This window comes from Lithobates pipiens, unplaced genomic scaffold (genome assembly GCF_037356315.1).
Source record: "Lithobates pipiens isolate NorthernLeopardFrog02 unplaced genomic scaffold, aLitPip1_a1.2 Scaffold_19, whole genome shotgun sequence".
Lineage (NCBI taxonomy): Eukaryota > Metazoa > Chordata > Amphibia > Anura > Ranidae > Lithobates > Lithobates pipiens.
The window spans coordinates 176,059,693-176,084,657 of NW_027507764.1; the positions used below are offsets into that span (position 1 = coordinate 176,059,693).

At 40.8% G+C, this 24,965-nt stretch overlaps 1 protein-coding gene across 1 annotated transcript in view; it reads left to right on the forward strand.

Moving 5' to 3' along the window:
- Positions 1-24,965, forward strand: part of LOC143996450 (collagen alpha-4(VI) chain-like) — a 281,198-nt gene that overhangs the window by 75,593 nt on the left and 180,640 nt on the right. Inside the window, exons 3-6 of the mRNA XM_077491500.1 lie at positions 11,125-11,215; positions 17,764-18,372; positions 19,642-20,229; positions 22,939-23,535. Coding sequence (XP_077347626.1) covers positions 11,140-11,215; positions 17,764-18,372; positions 19,642-20,229; positions 22,939-23,535 — 1,870 coding nt within the window. The 5' untranslated portion in view covers positions 11,125-11,139. The remainder of the gene's footprint in view (positions 1-11,124; positions 11,216-17,763; positions 18,373-19,641; positions 20,230-22,938; positions 23,536-24,965) is intronic.

Consider the following 24,965-nt stretch of genomic DNA (forward strand, 5'->3'; position numbering starts at 1 on the left):
CTATACCAAGTTACCAGTCCTTATAAGAACTTTTGTGGACCAAGCAGGTTGTGTGTTAGTGTTTAGCAGACTGTGCGTCAGTCCCTATACCGCTGAAGGACTGCTGCAGTATAGGGCAGCGGTCAGCAGTAGTGCACGTCAACCCTATGTATTGTGGACCGATAGCGGTCCTTACAGAACAGCAGACTGTAACGCACTCAGGCCTATGTACCGTAGCACCCTATACCAAGTTACCAGTCCTTATAAGAACTTTTGTGGACCAAGCAGGTTGTGTATTAGTGTTTAGCAGACTGTGCGTCAGTCCCTATACCGCTGAAGGACTGCTGCAGTATAGGGCAGCGGTCAGCAGTAGTGCACGGCAACCCTATCTATTGTGGACCGATAGCGGTCCTTACAGAACAGCAGACTGTACCGCACCCAAGCCTATGTACCGTAGCACCCTAGACAGACCAAGTTACCAGTCCTGATAAAGAGCTTTGTGGAACAAGTGAGTTGTGAATGATTAGCAGACTGCAGCAGAAGGGCAGCAGTCAAGTATAATATTCTTTCTATATTTGGAAGAAAGAATATTATACGTGTACAAGCCTATTACCGTACCACTGATACCAGTCCTGAAAAGAACCTTTGTGGAACTAATAGTAACAGCAAGTCTTTAAAATTATCCTCACTGCCTGACACACTGCTTCCTGCCTGTCCCTATACAAATTGGCAAAAAAGAGTAGGCTGGAACGATTAGCTGGAACAGCTCTTTTGTGGACCTGATAGTAACAGCTAATGATGATGATGATGATGATGATGAAGAAAGACTAATCTGGCTGAGCTGTCCCTAAAATAGCAGCATACAGCGCTCTGTCCCTTTATCTAAACTGACAAAAGAAACTCAGGCTGCTGACCTAACACCTATACCAGTCCTGAAAAGAACTTTTGTGTACCAAATAGCTAGCGTTTTCTCTGTCCCTACTCCACACAGGATCCTTTCCCTACAGTGACAGAAGAAAGAATGTAAAATGGCCACCGGATCGGGTGTATTTATAGGTTAGGGGGAATGTCCAAGTGTCCATGAGCTGTCATGTCTCAATTGGTTGTCCTGTAACACATGATAAACGTGTCACGAAAGGTTAAAGTTCTTGTATACATTAAACACGTAAGTCCGCCGGGGCGAACGACGGAAAAAGGCGTTCGAACCCGCGGACGGCGAAAGTCGGAAATTCGCCGCGAAACGACCGCCGGGCGAACCGTTCGGCCATCACTATTCACAATCAAGGCATCACTTAAATAGGAGCTGCTTGACACAGTAAGGTCCACCAGAAGATCCTTAAAAGCTACACATCATGCCGAGACCCAAAGAAATTCAGGAACAATTGAGAAAGAAAGTAATTGAGATCTATCAGTCTGGAAAGGGTTATAAAGCCATTTCCAAAGCTTTGGGAATCCAGCGAACCACAGTGAGAGCCATTATCCACAAATGGCGAAGACATGGAACCAGTGGTGAACCTTCCCAGGAGTGGCCGGCCGCCCAAAATTACCCCAAGAGCGCAGCGACGACTCATCCAAGAGGTCACAAAAGACCCCACAACAACGTCCAAGGAACTGCAGGCCTCACTTGCCTCAGTTAAGGTCAGCGTTCATGCCTCCACCATCAGGAAAAGACTGGGCAAAAATGGCCTGCATGGCAGAGTTCCAAGGAGAAAACCACTGCTGAGCAAAAAGAACATCAAAGCTCGTCTCAATTTCTCCACAACACATCTTGATGATCCCCAAGACTTTTGGGACAACATTCTGTGGACCGTTGAGACAAAAGTGGAACTCTTTGGAAGGTGTGTGTCCAAGTATATCTGGCGTAGAAGGAACACTGCATTTCATAAAAAGAACATTATACCAACAGTAAAATATGGTGGTGGTAGTGTGATGGTCTGGGGCTATTTTGCTGCTTCAGGACCTGGAAGACTTGCCGTGATAAAAGGAACTATGAATTCTGCTGTCTACCAAGAGATCCTGAAGGAGAATGTCCGACCATCTGTTCGTGTACTCAAGCTGAAATGAACTTGGGTTCTGCAGCAGGACAATGATCCTAAACACACCAGAAAGTCCACCACCGAATGGCTGAAGAAAAACAAAATGAAGACTTTGGAGTGGCCTAGCCAAAGTCCTGACCTGAATCCTATTGCGATGTTGTGGTATGACCTTAAAAAGGCCGTTCATCATTAACACCCACCAGGGGAGTGGCTAGGCTGAGCATGTGAGAGGAGGACGCTGTAGCACTGTGCTCCTGCTGACCACCAGCTGGCAATTAGTGAGGTATAGGGGAAGGATTCACCTGGCTTTCCACTGCTCCACAAGCTGGTTACTGGAGATTTATGTGTCTCTCCGTTTTTTTCACTGATAAGTTGCTGAACTGCTGATAACCTTGCTGATAACCCTGACCTAATTATCTTCCTCCTTCAATCCTTACCGGCCACGCTGTTAGAGGAAAAATTTGTTTTGTCTGAAGTTTGCTGTGTTTGGCTTTTGCTAAGCTAATCTACTGACTACATTTCCCAGTGTGCATCTTGCATCCTGCAGTCTTATCTGATTACAAGAGCAATGGGGAAGCGTCTGAAGGAGACTGGAACAAGTGGAACAGCAGGAGAGAAAAGTATACAAGAAAGTGCTGTTCAGCCCTCACTCCAGGCAGGGAAAAAAGATAGAGGAAAAGATGCAGCTGCAAGGCTGGAAGGGTTTGCTTGGAGTGTGAACCGGGACGCAAACAGAGTGCCTAATATGCCTGGTATGTCTAATCCATATAATATTTCTGATATAATAAAAGGCAAAGTGAGAGATGAAGTGGAGATGGAGGAGGTGATGAGGATGGAGAGAAATGAAAAGGGGAAGGCTGACTCATGTGAGATAATGGAGGGGGCGATACAAACAGAGCAGAGTGGAGCTGCTGGACAGATGGAAAGAGTAGAGAAAGAAGGGGGCAATGTTTCAGGTGTTGTTGCTCTGCCTGTCCAAGATGAGTTGGGGAGAGAACCAACAATTAAGGATGTGTTCCTGGCAGTACAAAATTGTAACTGTACCTTGACTTCACTATCTACTCAGTTTAACCATCTCAGGGAAGATGTGTCTATTATGCGCCAGGATATGCAGAAAGTACGTGAGCGAACATCTGCAGTGGAGGGGCGGGTGGCTACTTTGGAGGAAGTGATGAGCCTAATGCAGAGGGACTTTAAGGAAATGGGTATGCAGTCGGGTCGCAATGCAAATCGCATGGATGACCTTGAGAACAGACTCAGAAGAAATAACGTGCGAATCCTTGGTATACCTGAACGCCTAGAAGGGGGGAAGCCAACGGAATTCATAGAGCAGTGGTTACTGGAAGTGTTTGACAAAAAAAACTTTACCCCTTTCTTCGCTGTGGAGAGAGCACACCGTATTCCTGCTAGACCCCCACCTCCGGGTAAATATCCAAGGCAGTTTATCCTAAAAATGCTTCATTACAGAGACAGAGACAAAATATTATCACTGGCTCGTATTAAGGGCACCATCGAAGTCAATGGGTCTAGAATTTCTTTTTTTCCGGACTATTCTGCTGAGGTTCAAAAGCAAAGGGCTCAATTTAAAGATGTTAAAAGGCGACTTCGTGATATTCAAGTTCAATATTCCATGCTTTATCCTGCCAAATTAATGATTATAGCTAGAGGAGAAACTTTTTTTTTTTGATAATTCTAAGGCAGCGGCATCTTGGCTTGACAAAAATGAGCAACATATTTCATCGCTTGTTGACAGCACTGATGTTGTGCAAGGAAACTGAACTTTTTATGAATAAATTCAAAGGATAATGATTTAAAATATGATGAAAAACTAAAAATTAAAAATGTGTTAAAAATGTGATAGAAGGTGAAGAAATGCGACTGGGATTTGGAAAATAACTTTTCTCTGTACTATATGGGGGAGGTGACAGAGACAAAAATGTTTTTGTTTTCTAACCTTTAATCTCTTTTTTTTTTTTCTCTTCCTTGTCCCCAACCCTGCCCCTTCCTTTCCTTGCGCTTTTTCTCTTCCTTCCCTTATCCCTCCCCTTTTATATATATATATATATATATATATATATATATATATTTTTTTTTGGGCAGGAGCCCCTGCTTTTGCTTTTGTACTTGCAATAGTACAAGAACTCCTCCTCATTAGGGCTCAAGCCTGGATGGATTTTTTCCTTCTCCCCTGTATACACCTTCCTGTGGGAAACAATGTTTTTTTTTTTTTTTCAGTTTTTCTTGTTTTTTTATTTTTATTTCTTTTTTGTTTTTTGTGTGTGTATGGGTGTATGTGTGTGTGTATGGGCGACAATTTACATGTTACTGCTTGATGCTGTTGTATTATTTTTGTCTATTACAGTACGATACGCTTAAGAGATCAACTGAATGTTGGGCTGGTCAGGTCTGTAACTCTTCAAATGGAGGAAGACCGTATAATGACTTACTGTTGTATGGTTTACTGTATTTTGGGGATCATGTGGACAATATGGGCACCATGTCATGTGTGTGTATATATAATTATTAATGGATAATAAGATCAGAATATGGTCATGGAATATTAGAGGGATTAAGAACACTATTAAAAAGCGTGCTATGTTCAATAAACTGGTGCAGCATGACCCGTTGATTGTTTGCTTGCAGGAAACACATTTAACAAAAGATACTGTTAGCTTATTACAGAATAAAAAGTACACCACTCAATACCATTCAGTATATTCAGCTTATGCAAGAGGAACAAGTATATTAATTTCCTCAAAGGTCCAGTTTTCCTGCAAGCAAGCAAGGATAGATCCACAGGGTAGGTTTGTTTTGCTGGTATGTACACTGTTTTCTACGCAATGTATTTTGGGGTCTATTTATATCCCTCCTCCATATAACAGTGAAGTAATGCGACAGATAGGGATGATATTGGCTGATAATCCAGGGACCCCCATGTTTATTATGGGGGATTTCAATAATGTATGTAATCCCAGCATGGACAGATATCCAGCAGGCCCTAATGTGAATACTACATTCTACAATTATATTCAGGAGCTTGGACTGTATGACATATGGCGGCTTAGGAATCCATCTTCTAAAGAATATTCTTGTTGCTCTGGTACTTTTCAGACCCTATCAAGGTTAGATATGTTCTTGGGAACAGACTCAGCTATTGTTTGGGTTTCTGATGTTTATTATTTAACCACTTGCTTACTGGGCACTTAAACCCCCCTCAGTCCCAGACCAATTTTCAGCTTTCAGCGCTGATGCACTTTGAGTGACAATTACGCGGTCATACAACACTGTACCCAAATGAAATTTTTATCATTTTTTTCCCACAAATAGAGCTTTCTTTTGGTGGTATTTAGTTACAGCTCGGAGTTTTATTTTTTGCTAAACAAACAAAAAAAGATGCAAAAAAAAAAAAAAAAAAATCATGTTTTAATAGTTTGTTATAAAATTTTGCAAACGGGTCATTTTTCTCCTTCATTGAAGTGCGCTGATTAGGCGGCACTGATAGGCTGCATTGGTGGGCACTGATGGGCTGCATTGGTGGGCACTGATGGGCTGCATTGGTGGGCACTGATAGGCTGCACTGGTGGGCACTGATAGGCATAGTTAAGGCGGCACTAATAGGCACAGATAAGGCGGCACCGATGGGCACAGATAAGGCGGCACTGATGGGCAAAGATGGGCACAGATAAGATGGCACGGATGGGTGGCACGGATAAGTGGCACGGATGGGTGGCACGGATGGGCACTGATAGGTACCACAGATAGATGGGACTGATGGGCACTGATAGGTGGCACTGATAGGTGGCTCTGATAGGTGGCACTGCTGGGCACTGATGGGCGGCACTGCTGGGCACTGATGGGTGGCACTGCTGGGCACTGATGGGCGGCACTGGGGTGCAGCACCTTTGAGGCAGATTTTGGGTGGCACTGTGGGTGGCACTGCTGGGTGGCACTGTGGGTGGCACTGCTGGGTGGCACTGTGGGTGGCACTGTGGGCACTGCTGGGTGGCACTGTGGGCACTGCTGGGTGGCACTGTGGGCACTATGGGCACTGCTGGGTGGCACTGACAGGGGGGCACTTACTTTATTTCAGGATGGCACTGCGGGTGGCAGGTGGGCACTGGCAGGGGGCAGGTGTCCGCTTGAATTGCTGGCCGTGATCGGGACTGATGTCCCGAACACGGCCGCCGGCGATCGGCTTTTTTTTTTTCTCCTCGCGCTGTCAGCGCGAGGAGGAATACTAGCCGATTACCGGCTCCGTTTTATCACATGATCAGCTGTCATTGGCTGACAGCTGATCACGTGATAAGGGGTCGGGATCGACCCCTTACACGGATCGGTGATCAGGCGAGTCTCACGGACTCGCCGATCACAGAGCGCGCCGCGCGCGCCCCTCAGGGGGCGCGCAGGCCGCTCGTAACCGGGACGACGTCAATAGACGTAGTCCCGGCAATCTAGGTCCGCGCTAATGCCGTCATTCGGCAATAGCGCGGATCCCAAGTGGTTAATGAGAGATTTATCAGATCATTCACCGTTAGTAGTAACAGTAGATAAAATAAAGCCTAAAATTAGGTCTAACTGGAGAGTTCCTGCTTTCTGGTTTAAAGTTCCCCATCAGGGGGATGAAATGAGGTTGGCCTTAGTTGAATTTTTTCAAATTAATAATAACTCAACATCACCTCAGGTAGTATGGGACACCATGAAGGCATTTTTGAGAGGATTATTGGTTAAGGCCATAAGCGTCTACAAAAAAGCATGTCGAGAACGGGAATCGCTGTTAGCAGCAGAGGCGCAGCAGAAAGAAGTTCAGTATATTCAGAGTCCTACTACCTCTAATCGTAGGGTGTGGAAGGATGCACAATTATTATATAAACAAACTTCTATGAAAAAGGCTGCGCGGTCTGACTTTTTGTCTAGATGTCGCAGATTTGAAGAAGGGGAAAAATCAGGCAGAATGCTATCAGTAATAGCTAAATCCCAAGAAGATAGTAAAATTATTTCTGCTATTCGTACAGTGGAGGGAGATATTACTTATGACCAGAAGGAAATAATGCGATCCTTTGTTCATTTTTATAGTAATTTATATCAAAATAAAGTTAATTGTTCCGAGACAAGACTTAGAGAATTTTTAGAACCTTTAAAACTCCCCTCTCTTTCTGAAAATGATAAACAAGAACTGGGTGCTCCTCTGACATTGGAGGAATTGATTAAGGCAGTGGAAGAAAGTCCAAATGATAAAGCCCCGGGTATTGATGGGTTACCCTCAGAAGTATATAAACAATATGGTGAGGTTTTGCTTCCAGAATTATTGAAGGTCCTTAACCAGGCTTTGGAATCATTCAGGCTTCCTGAATCTATGAGGGATGCTTGTATTATTGTATTAGCAAAGCCGGGAAAGGACCCTTTGGCTCCGGAATCCTACCGCCCGATATCATTGTTGAACTCGGACGCTAAGATTTTAGCCAGGGTCTTGGCTAAAAGACTAAGTAGACATATGCAGGGATTGATTCATCGTGACCAATGTGGCTTTATCCCAACAAGGTCTACAGCTATTAATATAAGGAGGCTTTATTTGAATATGCAAATGCCAACTGATAATATTGGGACAAGAGCGATTTTGTCACTCGACGCTGCGAAAGCTTTCGACAGTGTCGAGTGGACATATCTGTGGGAGGTGTTGGGTTTGATTGGCCTGGGGGACAAGTTTATAAGGTGGATCAGGATTCTGTATGCCACTCCGAGGGCATGTATGCAAATAAATGGCACGGTTTCAGAATTTTTCCCATTATACAGAGGAACAAGACAGGGGTGTCCCTTGTCTCCTTACTATTCGCACTGGCCCTTGAACCACTGGCCGAGGCCGTCCGACAGGCAGAATCTATTTGCGGATTTATTAGAGGAACGAGGATTGAAAAAATCTCCTTGTATGCTGATGATGCATTACTGTTTCTTGGGGATATAGAAGGTTCTTTAAGCTCCTTAATGTCACTAATAAAACAATTTGGATCGTTTTCTGGTTACATTATTAATTGGGATAAATCCGTACTACTTCCCTTAGACAATCCTAGTCTGTCCAGGTTAAAAGAGGCCCCTCAAGTTAAAATAGTGTCATCATTTAAATACTTGGGAATAATTATAAACTCTAGAATAGAAAACTATTTAATGGATAACTTGTCACCTATTCTTAACAAATTTCAACTTAAGAGCATGGCGTGGACCAAATTGCCATTATCGGTGGTAGGCCGTGCAAATCTCCTAAAAATGATCTGGACCCCTCAATTGTTATATATACTCCATAATTCACCGATATGGATAACTTTAAAATGGTTCAAAAAAACAGAATCAATATTTCGTAGGCTATTGTGGATAGGAAAAACCCCGAAAATTAAGTTATCAATTCTCCAGAGGGCAAGGGATTGGGGTGGATTAGCGGTACCACAGCCAAGACTCTACTTCATAGCCTCCCAGCTTCAGCATTTTGCAGGCTGGGGGGAAAGTAATTGGGAAGACCCCATACAGGTTTTACTGTTAAATAACAGTTTTCGATATAATCTTGTGGCTCAGTTGGAATCCAGAGCCCTGGGTAACACCGGTAGGGGTCTAACAACGACACTTATGAATAGAGTCTGGAAGGAAATGAGGAGTATAATGAAATTTGAAGGAGTCTCAAAATACTCCCCGCTTTGGGGGAATAAGCCATACAAAGAATTATATAAATTGGAGGGATTCGAAAGCTGGCACTCTAAGGGGCTTCAATATATAGAACAGATGTTTACACATAACGTTCTGCACTCCTTTCAGGACCTGCAAGAATCCTTTCAACTGCCTTCTAGTCACTTCTATAAATATTTACAATTACGGCATGCGATTCAAACTCAGTTTAGAAGGGAAAAGATAGTGATAAAACCTACCCCACTTATAACATCATTAGCAAGGGGGGAGGAAAAAAAGGGCTTGATCTCGTCTTTATATGGTCAATTGATGAGACTATATCAGGATAAAGTTGTCAGCCCTGGTAGAACAGGCTGGGAGAGAGACATAGGGGACATCTCAGATGAAAACTGGCAAATTATTTTGAGAAGGGTACCCCTAGTATCATTATCACCTGACACAACTATTTATAATATATAGGGTATATAGAACACCAGTAAAATTATTTAAGTGGGGCAGACGCGATTCTCCAGAGTGTCCTAGATGTCAAAAGTCTCCAGCGGATTTAATACACATGATGTGGAATTGTCCAAAAGTGGCTAGATATTGGCGAGAGGTGGTTAATACAATCAATGCTACATTTAATACGCATATCGACAGGGCCCCTATGACATGTCTACTGGGATATTTGGACGAGGAAGGTTTCTTTCCCAGGGAGGTGATGATATTAGTTACCAGACTATTGTTTATTGCACGTAAGTTAATTGCTCTAAGGTGGATATCTTCGAATGCACCTTTACTTGAGGACTGGCGTCTTCAGGTAAATGAAAACATCTTGAAAGAACAACAAATTGGTTGCAATAGGGGAGAATCCAATAACTGGATTAAAATATGGAAACGATGGATATCGGATCCACGGGTAGCTCCACCCTCATTGGTAATGGGGGAGTCTGTATTGAGTGGTTAGTATCGTTTTTCTTTTTCTGTTTGAGTGGGACAGTAAAAGCAGTATTCAAAGGAAGATGTGGGTATAAACATTCTCCTCCTTTGTCAGCTTGTGATATATAACTCACTATGGAAACTACGCTATGGATTTTTCGCCCGGAGAGTGCGTGTGTTTTTTATATTTTTTTATTTATTTATTTTTTTTGTTTTTTTTGTGTTTATGTCTGTGTGTATGTTTGTAAATACTTGTGTCTAAAGGATGGTTAGGTAGTATATATGATAGTGGCAAGTAAGAATAAGAGAAAAATATAAAAAGTTGTTTTGCACGGATCAATTGAAATAAATAGGAAAACGAGAATATGATGTATTAGCGGTATAAGGAAACAAAACTGTAAAATATATACTGATATTGTAACTTGGTCTGTTATAACTTGTAATATGTCAAATAAAGAAATAAACAATAAAAAAAAATAAAAAGGCCGTTCATGCTCGAAAACCCTCTAATGTAACTGAATTAGGACAATTCTGCAAAGATGAGTGGGCCAAAATTCCTCCAGGACGCTGTAAAAGCCTCATTGCACGTTATCGCAAATGCTTGGTTGCAGTTGTTGCTGCTAAGGGTGGCCCAACCAGTTATTAGGTTTAGGGGGCAATCACTTTTTCACACAGGGCCATGATGGTTTGGATTTTTTTTCACCTTTAATAATAAACACCTTCATTTACAAATTGCATTTTGTGTTTACTTGTGTTGTCCTTGACTATTGTTTAAATTGGTTTGATGTTCCGAAACACTTAAGTGTGACAAACATGCAAAGGAACAGGAAATGAGGGGGCAAACACTTTTTCACACCACTGTGTATGTATATATATATATATATATATATATATATATATATATATATATATATATAAAATGTTTGGGGGTTCAGTTCAAATAAATCAACCTTATATCGTTCATGACAGGCATATCATCTCAAACATATATATAACCTAACCAACGGTCGCCTGACCTTCTTACACTATTTCTCCATACCTAAACATCTGTTCCGTCAAATTATACCCTGTTGTCATATGTGTCCCTGTACTTCCTGCCTCAAATTTTTCCCCATCTTAATGAAAACAAAAACAAAAACAGAACACAAAAAAAAAGAAAGGGGGAAAGGGAAATACAAGAAAGGGAAATAGGAGGAGGAAGGGAAGCCAACCCTCCCTCTCCATTATTATTTTTTCTTTTTTTTTCTTTCTGTATATATTCGAAGAAGATGTGCTCTGTATTTTCTTGTCTTATGAAATAAATAAAAGATTTAAAAAAATTATGTTTGGGGGTTCTAAGTAATTTTCTAGCAAACAAAAATCATTTTAACTTGTAAACAACAAGTTTGAAAAATAGGCCCGGTCCTTCAGTGGTTAACGATATGTGTGTGTATATATATATATATATATATATATATATATATATATATATATATATATATATATACTGTTTTATTTATTCTCTTTTATTTTTACATTACAGAGTATTTCATTAAAAATGGAACACCAGAGATCACTTTTATGGTTCTTTCTCTTCGGATTTACAGTTCATCTAACAAACACACAGAAAACAGGTATGCATTTGTGTTTCATTTAACAAACAATGTACGGTATATATTGCTTTATATCCTGATCTGTACCTCTAGTCAAGTAGTCATGTTTAAGCTATACACAAGTCGCCCATCTGTCCTATTCCATGACATTAAATATACCTCAATTTACTGTTGTGTGGTGAGTTTCAGTTGTCACCAGAACAGCAAAAGGGGAGTCTTCTAGTGGGGTGAGAAGTAGAAGAAATTGAGATGTGGGAGAAGTGAAAACTGTACAGTTTTTAACAATTCCCCTTCTTTATTTAAATTAAATGAAAACATTTTGGCTTTGGGTATATTTAAGTCTGCATACACTATGTATATTTTCTGTATGTTAGAATAATTAGTTTATTCTATTATGCCATTTGAACCCTCAATTTCCCTGGGATGCTAAACTGAGTTATTGTTTTAGGCATTTTTTTTTCAGCATATCTAGCTGTACATAATCTACATTCCTCATTGTTAACATACAAGGGAAAACCATTATCAACATCACATTTTTAAATAAAATCAATCTATTTTTAGAACTTAATCTCTTTTTTAGACTAAGTGATGTAATCACTGGGTGCTTCTCTATGTAATGCTTGCAGATTATTGATGATGGGAGGGGCTTGCAGGGTGCTGTACATAACTTCCCGTAAAGATCACAGCGCCCTGCCTCAGTACTTCTTTCAACAGCCCTCATCCTTGATTCAAGCAGTGGGCTAGCCCCTGGGAGGAGTTGGGTGGATATCAGTCCAGAGGTATGACAGTTTCTAGGTAAATGGCATTTTTATGCACACCAGTCTGGATGGCACCCACAGGTGTTGCTTAGACTGACTGTATAAAATAATTGACAGCCAAGAAAAATGTTTTCAGTGCCAGTAGTTATGATGGATGAATCTGCCCAGGGTCAATTCACCAATGGTTTGAATTTTGGCCATCCCGTGCTTAGAGACAAATCCCTTTTAAATCTAAGGGGGGAATCTTAATGTCAATTGTGGCAATGGGAAAACTTCTATCAACAAGGCAAAGGAAACTAGACACTTACATGGAGGAGAAGTAAAAAAAAAAGTTTTGAAAAAATACTGTACAGCGGGGAGAGGGTCTTTTAATGTATTTTAAGTAACGTGCTTTGAGGATGTCTTAAAACTATGCATGATGTTAGGGGACAGTATGATTTATACAAACACATTCAGTGAAAGTATGCATGGCAATGCATATTTGTCTGTGGAATTGCTTTTCTTCTTTTGCAATTAAGCTGGCTTACATACAGCAGCACTTTCCTTTTTTTTGCAGATAGATTTAGCAGCGACATGTGTTTTTTCCATCAAAAGGTGATAAGCCCACTTTAGCTGGTAGACAGAAATTGCCCAGTAGTTGGCTGAGGCTGTGATTGTTCTCAGTAGATCAACTTCTGTACAACCACCTTGCCCTTACATGGTTTGAAATTTGTCCGGTCCCTGTCTGTTTTGATCCATGTATGGCCAGCCTAACTTACCCTAATCTCTTCCTTTGCAGTTTTCCTTATGGTTTCCCAATAACAGCTTTTAATTCACTGACACGTTGTCTATCTGTGCCAGTGGCGACCCATCCATACAGAGCACAGGGGCGCCGCTGCCCCTAATCCATGCGTCCAGCCTCTAATCTACATGTAGGGTGCCGGAAGCATGCATTTAAACAGGGTTTTATGAAGCACATCATTAGAGCCTGAGGCTTTAATTAGCTTAAAAAAAGGGTGGGGTCAGGGCGCAGAGCACTGCACCCTGAGCCCATCCAGTTGTGTGTCAAAAGCAAATTCATTTTAGCTATTGTCTTCCTAATTCTCCTCCCAGTCAATCAGGAAGCGGGTCTTAGGACTCCCAGCCAATCTGGTCTAAGGACCCACTTCCTGTTCGACCGGGAGAAGAAGCAACAGTCCCGAAGAAAGGGGTAGCTGGAGCAAGAAGCAGCAGCCCTACCCTGGATCCTTGTCATCAGCCTCCTAAGGTAAGGAGGCCTCTATTCGCCACCTTCCCAACTGTCTATCACGGGGGTGGTAGTGTTAGTTTGCCACCCCCTCAAAATATTGAGCACCAGCCACCACTGCTTTGTGCCTTGCCTTTTATTGCTTATCTACCCCCCCCCCCCCCCCATTACATTGTCCCTTCCAAGCCTGCTGGACATAGTTCAAAGGCCATATAGTGCACGTGGTTTAATGAAAAGTTCTGCTGGGTGAATATGCACATGAATTTACTTGGACTACTAATTTTGAACCTGCAGGACTCGCCTCAAACCCTTAGTAGCCACAAATCTGAATCTCATTCCTAGCCAAAAGATGTGAACCAAATCAATAGTGTTGAGCTCCATGACTTCGTTTTTGTGGTACAGTTAAACTAAATGTGGAACTAGGATAGAACTTCCTGTGGCATCTCTGAAAGGCAAACAAAGGCTAAACCGCTGAGTACATACAATTCAGCTGTGTTCCTGATAACTATACAATTCCTTTGAATGCACATTATTTATTTTTACTGTGTTTTCTTTGCACACAAAATATACATGATGCACTCTTATAAAAAAAACCTTGAACATGTTTATTTCATTTTTTTCCATTGCTCTTTAATGCCAGGAAAGAGTATAAAAAGGCAATTAATACCATCCTTTACCGGCTAATTAAAGAACTACAAAACCCTAGGGATATTGTCTAATTTTATTTTGCTGTAATTCTTTACAGCAAAACAAGTACTGATTTATTATTGTTGCTTTGGCTTGTTACTTTCAAACCTTTGAAGATAATTTATAGTTTAATGATGGTGTCTGCTTCCAGAAATGTCTTTAACATCTGAGATATTTTAAGAACTGAATCATCTTTGGAGGTTTAACTTAAATGTTCACACTGTATATATTTTGCATTCTTGTTTGAGGGTTCAGTATTGAAAAACCTACCCTTTCCTATGACCACATTCAATAGAAAATATTTTTCGATTATTGTACTCCCAGTAAAATCCTTTTCTTGAAATTCATTGAAGGATACAGGATTCTGAGAAAATTGGGTTATACTGCCATCTACATGAGGATTTGGAAACTTGTAAACAAAAACAGTAACCAGTCTGGTTTAACCCCCCCCCCCCCCCCCAGCATTCTTCAGTTTGTTTGCTAGTGTCCTAGGAAGATGGACAACTTTATTAACTCATCGTAAAATCCTTTTATTGGAGTTCATTGAAGGACACAGGATTCAGAAACAATTGGGTATACTGCCACCTACATGAATATTTGGAAACTGGGAAACAAAAAACAGTGACCAGTCTGGTTTAACCACTTCTAGAAAGCTTCAGTTTTTTGCTAGTGTCCTAGGAAGATGGACACATTTTCTCTATTGATTCTTTAAATTACTGGGTTTTTCAAGATTTTTTTCTTTAATCAAGACCTTATCTACAAACTATTTGAGGTGGCCTTTTAATGCTGTTATCCAATTGAGTCTCTATATTCCATCCGTCTCAGCCGGGTGTGGCCCTCTTTTTTGTTTTGATCTGGGAATATTTGACCGCAGTTCTTTTTTATTTATTTGTTTACTGTGTTATCCACCCCTCAGTTGGACAGCTTTTGGATGTCCCGATCACGGCTGCCAGTAATCGGCTCCTCGGCTGTCAGTGCGAGGAGGAAAAATAGCCGATTACCGGCTCTGTTGTGTTACATGATCAGCTGTCATTGGCTGACAGCTGATCACGTGGTAAGAGGTCGAAATCGACCACTTGCTCCGATCCGTGATCAGGCGAGTATCATAGACTCGCTGATCACAGAACACGCCTCAGGGGGCGCGCAGGCCGCTCGTGCACGGTACGACGCCAATAGAGGTAGTCCCGGCAAAGCAGGTCCGCGCTGTAGCCGTCATTTGGCTATAGCGCGGATCTCTAGTGGTTAATAATGCTTAGAGTAAAAAAAAAAAAGTGAAATATTCCTTTAAATATTGTACCTGGGGGGTGACTATAGTATGCCTGTAAAGTGGCATGTGTTTCCCGTGTTTAGAACAGTCCCTGCACAAAATTACATTTCTAAAGGAATAAAGAAAAGGGAAAGTGGTCAGCGGGACTTTAAATGAAGCTGTATAAAGTAAACAGGTAGGATATAAAACAGTGCTGCTTTTATGGGTTCCGACAAAAAAAGGGGGAATTTGAGTGAGAGATGTATACCAAAAGCATTCTTGGCAAAGAACATTTTATTATACCATGTGAAATCATGTATAACATTCTGAATACCACAATGCATTTACAGAATTGCATACACGCAGGGTATGCTGTAAACTGAATATAAATACTGACACCATGGTAATAGGTATAATATAAAGTAAAAACAAGTCCTGCATAACATGGGCCACTGGAGGGGCTGAATGGTGTTAAAAAGTCTAGAGTAAAACAAAATAAGAGACATAAAATCATCTGTATGGACATCATGCATCTATGTAAGCCCAACGCGTTTCGTTGTGGTATACCAACTCTTCAGGGGCGAATGCAATGGTGATCTATAAAGAAACATAACCATATGGTATAATATTATAACTGAGTAATAGGAATAAATAATGTGTAAGGGACACATGTGTGGGGAGGGAGCTCACTTAGGAACGAATGTTTTGTATGGGCATTCCAGGGAATTTTAAAGTGTGTCTGGGAAATTCTTTATAAATTCCCCTCACTATCTTTTGTAAATGGGCCCAAATATTTTACCTGTGGAGAGAAAAAACCTGCATAAAACCTCCTTTGTGGGCACCTAAAGTCAATTCATCCTGAAACATTACACAAACAACTCTAACAAGCTAAATTGGAAGGACTTTGATGGTACTAGTAGTGTAAAAAATATCAAAACAATTATTTATACAAATTTTAAATATTACATTGTACACACGTAACACAAACATGAAAAAAAAAACATCTTAGTGTTTATTCTCACCGACCCCACTTCAGTGGGGAGTGAAACATTTGCTGCAGTTTCAACGCATTTGCATTTCACGGGGCATAGCCCACTTCTACAGGAAAATTGCAGCCGAACACTAAAATAAGAAAAGTTTTAAACATCAATTTGAATCTCCATTTATCAGTAGACATAATGACTCAATTTATGTTGCCACATACCTTAGAGTTTATACAAAGACATATAAATGTAGTCACAATTCATGGTCCTCCTACAGCCAGCCACTGCCAACCCTCTGATAAAATGGGATAGTCCTCAAATAGTTCTTTACGAATACCAAGCTCCCATTCACAATTGCAAATTAATGTCTGAAAGAATATCATATAGAGATATATATCCTGAAACATTGGTCTTTGATGGAGGACATACTGTACTCCTTGATACCTAGTTCCAGGCAAACATGTTTTTTTGTTATTGGATAAAGCAAGAAAGGGTTGGAGGTTTTTATTACCCTCTGTGTTCCATTTTGGAAAGATTTCCCCTCACTTCCTGTCAGAACAGGAAGTGATTGCAAATATATACAATATGGACAAAGACAAAAACGAAAACACATTTTTAGTGGGGAAGCCAGCACTTTGATTACCGTATATACTCGAGTATAGGTCGATCCGAATATAAGCCGAGGCCCCTAATTTACCACAAAAAAACTGGGAAAACTTATTGACTCGTGTATAAGCCGAGGGTGAGACATGCAGCAGCTACTGTTACAGCTTAAAAGAGTGGAAAAGAGTATCAACAATGCCCATCTGCAGCTGCATACCTCCCTGTGTCCCTCCCTGGGTACCTCCCTGTGTCCATCCCTGTGTCCATCCCTGTGTCCCGTCCATCCCTGTGTCCATCCCTGTGTCCCGTCCCTCCCTGTGTCCATCCCTGTGTCCCGTCCCTCCCTGTGTCCATCGCAGCCTACCTGTGCCAATCTGCAGCCTCTTTTCCTTCTGCAGCCTCTGTGTGCCATGCCGCATCTCTCCTCCTCATCTGACAGACAGCGGCCATTCCACTGTTCAAAAGCCGCGCCTCTCTGTCTGTGATAGGCGGAACACTCAATTTCCCAGCAGTCAGTGTTCCGCCTATCACGGACATCCTCTCATCCTCGTCCGTAGTATGAGATTGAGCGGATGTCTGTGATAGGCGGAACACTGACTGCTGGGAAATTGAGTGTTCCGTCTATCACAGACAGGGAGGCGTGGCTTTTGAATAGGGGAATGGTCGCCGTCTGCCTACCTGATCTGCGTGACTCGAGTATAAGCCGAGGGGGGCACTTTCAGCCTAAAAAAAGGGGCTGAAAATCTCGGCTTATACTCGAGTATATACGGTATTTGACACATTATTATTTATTATTATTATTATTATTATACACGATTTATATAGCGCCAACAGTTTATGCAGCGCTTTACAATGTATAGAGGGGGACAACACAATTACAGTACAATACAAAAAGGTACAGGAGGGCCCTGCTCATAGAGCTTACATTCTAAAGGGAGGGGGTGGTGGTACAAAAGGTAATAGCTGCAGAAAATGATTTGATTTGACACATTTTTAGTAACATTTAAAAAACATGTGAGACTTACATCATATGCAGGAATAACTTTTGTTATTTCTTTTTTTTTCAGTATGTAAGGAAGCAAACATTGCTGACATTGTATTCCTTGTGGATGGATCCTGGAGCATTGGAATAGAAAACTTCAAAACCATGCAAAACTTTTTGTATACCTTGATAAATGGCTTTGATATTGGTCAAGATAAGATCAGAATTGGCCTTATCCAATACAGTGATGAGCCTCGTACAGAATTTTATTTAAACTCTTATGATGAAAAAGATGACATATTACAGTATGTACAGAACTTGAAGTACAAAGGCGGGGGCACAAAAACTGGAGAAAGTCTTCAGTTTATGTTGGATAATCACTTCACAGAAAGTGCCGGTGGAAGAGCTCTCAATGGAGTACCCCAAATAGCCATTGTTATAACTGATGGACAATCGCAAGATAATATTAGGGAGCCATCCAAGAAAGTAAAAGATGCAGACATCACTTTATATGCTATTGGTATAAAGGATGCTCTCTTGACAGAGCTTAATGACATAGCCAGCGATCCAGATGAGAAACACGTTTACAATGTGGCTGACTTCACAGCCTTGCAGGGCATTTCCCAAAACATTCTTCAGGTTCTGTGCACCACGGTAGAAGAAGCCACCAGGCAGATTGGTCAGATCCCCAAAGGTAAATTATTATTCAGTCCTGTCATCTTTCTCTTCATCTCAATCTTAAGTCTGCACATTGAATTTCTAGACACAGAATGCATTTAACTTTCATTATACTCGTCTGTATTCCCTGATTATAAACATCTGTAAGGAAATTGCAGAAACTGAACCATCTGGGGAAATAAAGCATTGCTTACATTTGTGCCATATCCTTTCACTTTAGTAAAGTGATATAGAAACTAGAAATAGGAGAGTAGAACAGAAATTAAACAAATACTTTTGGGGATCACACAAAGCATGGGCATGTTTATTGGTCCATATTGTTCTTATTATACCATTATACAGGAAGTGCCTCAAGGTAATGCTGCCACAACAGAACATATGGCAGCCAGGTTGCACTGTCTGCATTAGCATATTCTAAAAAAAATTTATGCATAATAAACATACAGATCTATGCCTCAACATAATTATATTTCCTCCAGATCTGTGCAGTAAACCAGCTTTCTACATTGCCTGTAATAATGACTAGTTGCTGCTCTCTCCCTCTCTCTTTGTACAGAGGGTTTGCTACTGTATCCATCTCCTATACAGGCAGTCCCCTGGGTTACAAACAAGATAGGGTCTGTAGGCTTGTTCTTAAGTTGAATCTGTTTGTGAGTCGAAACAGGTACAAGTGTAGCTCCAGTCAAAAAAAATATTTTTAAGCTTTTTGAATAGCATAGGGAAGGGTTAACACCACTGTAACATTTGTTTTGCTGTCTGTGCCCCTGTTCAGAAGATTTCACCTCACTTTCTGTCCCAATGACAATTGGATTTTGAAAATTTTGGCTTGTTGTTGAAACATGCCTTGGTGATAAAGCTTCAGAGGTAGTACCCTTTTCCCATAATAACTGTCACAGAAGTAGATTTCCCTTCCTAGGGGTAGATTTTCACTTCCTGTTGTCTCCCTCCATTTGTAAGTAGGAGTCATTTGTAAGTCGGATGTTTTTAACTAAGGGACTGCCTGTAGTTTTCTGTGGGCTGCCAGCATGTTGGTCTCTGCATAAACTCTGTGTGGCACAGTGATGATGTCACTGTTACTTTGCTAAGGTATCCAATTTTGCAGAGGCATGGGGTGCACAAAAGTGGATTTGCTTTATTTTAGGTTAAAAAGCAGTATAAAAAAATGGGCAGAGAGTTCAGCTTTAACTCTTAAATCAATCCCTAAAGTATCACTGCACTTTTCAGTGTAACTAGCAATAATGGTCAATTGTATTTTATTAATAAATGATCCTTCTTTTTTCTTTAGGTTGTAGAGGTGCCAATCAGGCAGATATTGTTTTCCTTGTAGAGAGTTCCACACAAGTTGGGGATTCGGCTTTCCAAAAAGTGAAAGATTTCCTTTATGGATTTGTATCCAGTCTTGATGTCGGCATCAACAAAGTTCGCATTGGACTTGCCCAGTACAGTGATGAGACTAATACAATCTTTTTACTTAATGATTATTCCACAAAAAGTGATATTCTGGAGAGAATAAAAAGCTTATCCTATACAAGGGGCACTTCCTATACTGGACGGGCTCTAGAAATAGTCAATAACAGGTTCTTTATTGAATCAGCAGGCAGCAGAGCCACAGACAACATCGCTCAATTTCTTGTTGTAGTTACTAATGGCAAATCAGCTGATGAGGTGAAACAGCCAGCTAAAAAATTAAAATCCAGAGGCATATATGTTTATGTCACTGGTCATAATATTAAAGACATTGCTGAGTTACAGGAGGTGGCTAGTAGACCAAGTAGGAAGTTTATTTATCCTCAAGAGAGTTTTGATCCTACAGAAGATGTGAATACAAGACTCCTGAAAAATGTATGTTCCAACATTGTCACAAAAATTCAAGGTGAGTAATTTGTCTGCTACCTGGCAAGTTGTCAAAAACATTTTGTTGTAATACTTTGCAAATTTATTCATGTAATTTTCCTTTAGGAAGGTCAGTATGTATACTTTTCATGTGTAATGTTTTTTACCCTGGAAGACACTACAAATGACCAGCAGATAGCAAAACAGGTCACATTGTGAACATCTTGCATACTGTAAAGTTCCAGGAGCATCCATTTCAGGGTTTCTTCTACTCATGCAGGGTACATGTGCCAGTCTCTTTGAAAATTAACTGTACAGAGAGTAGGAAAGGAAGGTAATGAGACAGAGTATACCTAAAAATGTACTGCTCAACACAGAATCCAGTCTTTTGTACAAATGTACCATACTGCCTATTCTCATGTGTTATGTTCTCTAGCTACCCCGTAAGACTACAGCTCTTTAAAGGTTCAGTTTATATTGTGCCTTGATCATATCCCTCCAAGACAGGAGAGCTGAGAAAGATCTTCTGTATACTTCTCCCTCGTTCTTTACCCACTACCTCTGTAGTGAAGGACAGACATAGGTGCTTCTTCAGGGCTGATTACTTTCTTTCAGCCACCCAGTATCTTCAATAGCATCTCAGAAGGGAATACATCTGCATCATGCAACTCCCAAGAGTTAAGCCCACACCACTCACCCAGGGTCTAAACCCAGGGAAAAAAAGACCATGTGGCAGGTCAAACTCCTATTGAAAGACAAGGTTGTTAAACATTCATAGCACCCATCATTAGCCCCTCTGGCACAGACTGTTAGAACATGCTCAACTGCATCTGACAGAAACAGTAACAACCTATGCTTAGCCACACTCAATATGAGAAAACATATAGGCTGGATTCAGATCTCACAGAAATATTGAAGCTATTTCCAAAAAACTACAAGATCCCTACACATAATTGCTTGGTGGGCAGAATTAAAAAACTTGGCACACCTGGCTACATTTTGTTGAATATTCAGTAGGAAGTGGCAAAACAATCTACAAATATGGGGATAAACATTCCTTAGCAATATATTTCTTTAAATAAGATCATACACATGTGTAGAACATGTAACATTTAACATTTGGGCAAAAAATACATCTACCAATGTTGAGCCAATAAAAAAGGAGAAACTATTCAAAATGCATATGCAAAAATCTATTACACATGTTGACGGTACACAATAGCATAAGTTCTCTTAATAAGATGTTTTATGTAGCTATAAAGATATATCCATAAATTAGTTAGCAACTAAGATCATCAACTCTAGCCAAGGTAGTAAATGCTATGAAACTGGCAGAACGTTTATCTAGTCATTTTCCATACAAATCACCATTTTTTTATGTTAACATATAAAAAGGTGCCCAGATGGAAATATATGAAGAATATCTTTTATCCAAAGGCAGCTTACATTTCTGTTTTTTTTTTTCTCTGGAGTATTGTGTTGGAGAATCTGGGCGTGTATGACTATGAAAATTACATACAAAATGGATAGGATAATGGCCAAAGACCATTGGCCAGAGATGGTCATTAGCAGCAATACCTAACTGAAGCTACATTGGGTATAAATACATTTAAAATAAATACATTTTACACCGCTACACAATACTTCTACACATAGGGAATTATTTCCGAAAAGACAAATCCACTTTGCACTTTCAGTGCACTTGAAAGTGCACTGAAAGTGTACTTGGAAGTGCAGTTTCTCTAAATCTAAGGGGTAGATCTGAAATGAGTGGAAGCTCTGCTGATTTTATCATCCAATCATGTGCAAGCTAAAATGCTGTTTTTTATTTACCTTGCATGACCCACTCGGATCTACAGCGACTTTACTTCCAATTGCACTTGCAGCACAAAGTGGTATTTCCTTTAGTAAATAACCCCCATAATATGCATACATTTACAGCATATATGTATGCATAAATGTTCTCACAGATGTCCAGATAATTGGTAATGGTAACACCGCCTATTACTCCTATGACTCTTTTAGACACAACACTGGACAAAGGGCATGATAGGGAACCCCTGGATAGCTAATTCAGCAAACTCAGGACAGTGATCCACCTCAAACACCCAGTAATGCTTGGGGCTGTGGCTTAGCAATTCTGGTAATCGGTGCACCTGGCAATTTCAGTTGATTCATTATTCACGTGTTCAAAAAAATCATGATTTATTTAGAAAGAATTGGTGTCATCTGGCCAACTCTGTCCTCAAATCAGTTTCATTAAATTTAATTAGTATAGATTACTTTGGTGGTCTTGATGGTAATAAATAGGTGCTCTGTGCCTATGACTATAGTTCGTACTTGTGTCTTGTCTGCTGGGAACCTATGAACAGAGTTTTTCCCACAGAGAGCGTTGTTTTAATAAAACGTCTGTGGGGTCATGCTAGGTTGTCAGTGGTTTAGATGTAAATTGTGATTAGGAAGTGGAAAACATTTCCTGCTTATGAGTGATATCCAGCAATTTGTTCTATTCAATCTAAGTAGGTTAGTACGATAACAAGGTTTGAAAGAAAGGAACCCTGCTTCTGGATGTTCTTGAATGGCAGAAATGATTGATCATTTTAAATGTTGAAGTAAAGTAGTAGAAACCTCTTTGCCAAAATCTTAAATAATAAAAAAAAAATCTAAAATAAGTTCCTTATGTCAACAGTGATAGAGTTTGAGTTTATGTTATTATACATATTACATTATAGTTTTTCATCTTTTTCAGCATCTTCAAAACGTTATGCAGATGTTGTATTTCTGGTTGACTCTTCCTCAAGCATTGGAACTGCAGTATTTCAGCAAATCAAAGCTTTCATTACAAGACTAATTGAACAACTTGATGTGGGTACTAATAAATATCGTGTTGGACTGGCACAGTACAGTGGGTCAGCACAAACTGAGTTCCTACTGAACACCTATGACACCAAGAAAGAAGTTACAGATCATGTTCAAACCATTGCTTTTAGAGGGGGCCCTCTAAACACAGGAAGTGCTTTAGATTACTTGCACACAACATTTTTTGTAGAAGAAGCTGGGAGCCGCATTAACCAAGGATTATCACAGTTTGCAGTTATCATAACATCTGCAAAATCTCAAGATATGGTCAATGAATATGCCCAGCAGCTAAAAAGCATTGGGGTAACAGCAATTGCAGTTGGACTTCGTAACTCAGATAAAGGAGAATTAGAAGAAATAGCAACAGATCCTTTTGCTTTCCAACTGTTGGATTTGCAAGGCATAAGAGATGTAGAGCAAGAGATTATTAATACTGTTGTCACTCAGGAAATGCTGCAGTTTGCTTTGATACCAGATGCTCCAGCAGGTACAGCAGATTAACTTTTTCTATGAATTTACAGTATATAGTTCGAACCAGGGCCGGTGGCGGGGGGGGGGGGGGGGGTGGAGAAGGGGCAGATGCCTTGGGCGGCACCATTTTCTGAAGGAAGGGGGCACAGGAGAAATGCCAGCAGTGTGCTGCTAAAACCTGGCTAGCAAGTACACTGACTGTCTGGATACTCTGGAGACACTACATAGCTAATAGCTGCAACATGTGCCGAGTGCGCTCCTGCACCCGGTACAAGCCTAAGACCAGCTCCGAGCTTTACTCCCTGTCCCGTTAGGCACTTCCTAGTCCCAGCCACCGTGACATCACTGAGAGGCCAGCCGGGAGGCGGGATGGGAGAGGAGCATAGAATGCTGCTGCCTGTCCAAACACCGAAGCTGTGACATGCAAGTGCGAACTACAAGAGGTGGAGCCAAGCAGTACATCGCACAAGTAAGCAGATGCCATCTGCAGATGAGTTAATTAACGCTTTGAATGGGGTGGGGCTGAAGGGAGATTAATTCATTACAAATGGTATTTCTGTAATATGCAGCATGAAGGGGGCTTATGTACTGTCACTGATGCTTTAATGACCAGTGATAGTTAATTAACCCCTTTGTGCTGCATTCGTGGCACCAGTGTCAGTGTTTATTAACCCCATCATGCTGAAGGGGTTAATAAACACTGACACTGGTGTCTCTAATGCAGCACAATTAGGTTAATTAACTATCACTAGTCACTAATGCATCAGTGACCAGTGGCAGTACATTAACCCCCGTCATGCTGCATATTACAGAAATACCATTTGTAATTAACCACTTGCCAACCCGCCGCAAGTAGCAGCTATAGACACCGGGATGTACCCCTACAACACTGCTTGTTTCAGTGTTTCAAGCGCAGTCCCACGCCTGCCTACTCTCCTGTGATTGTACAGAGCAGAGAGTCTGTAAGCAGATCCCAGCCAATGATTCACGGCTGGAACCTGCTGATCGGCTGTGTCCAATCACAGTCCAGAGCCCTGTGTTAATAATCAACATAGTGCTCTGTACAGAGGGAATGATCTATTTTTTCTTTTCCATGCAAAGCAGAGATAAGAAATATATCGATCAGTAGTAAAAAGCAGCACACACTATAAATATTACATATTGTTAGTTGCACAATTAACCCACTTGATTGCTAGATGTTAGAATATTGTCCTAGATGTTAACCCCTTCCCAGCCAGTACAGTGAATAGTAGTGTTTAGTATTAGCACTGATCACTGTATTAGTTTCACTGGTGATGTCAGTGGCAGTTAGTCAGTTCTCACAAAGTATCAGTTAGTGTCACTATCACAGTCCCACTATATGTTGCTGATCGCCGCCAATACTAGTATAAAAACAAATTCCAGTATATATCCCAACGTTTGTATCAAAGACATAGAAGAATACAT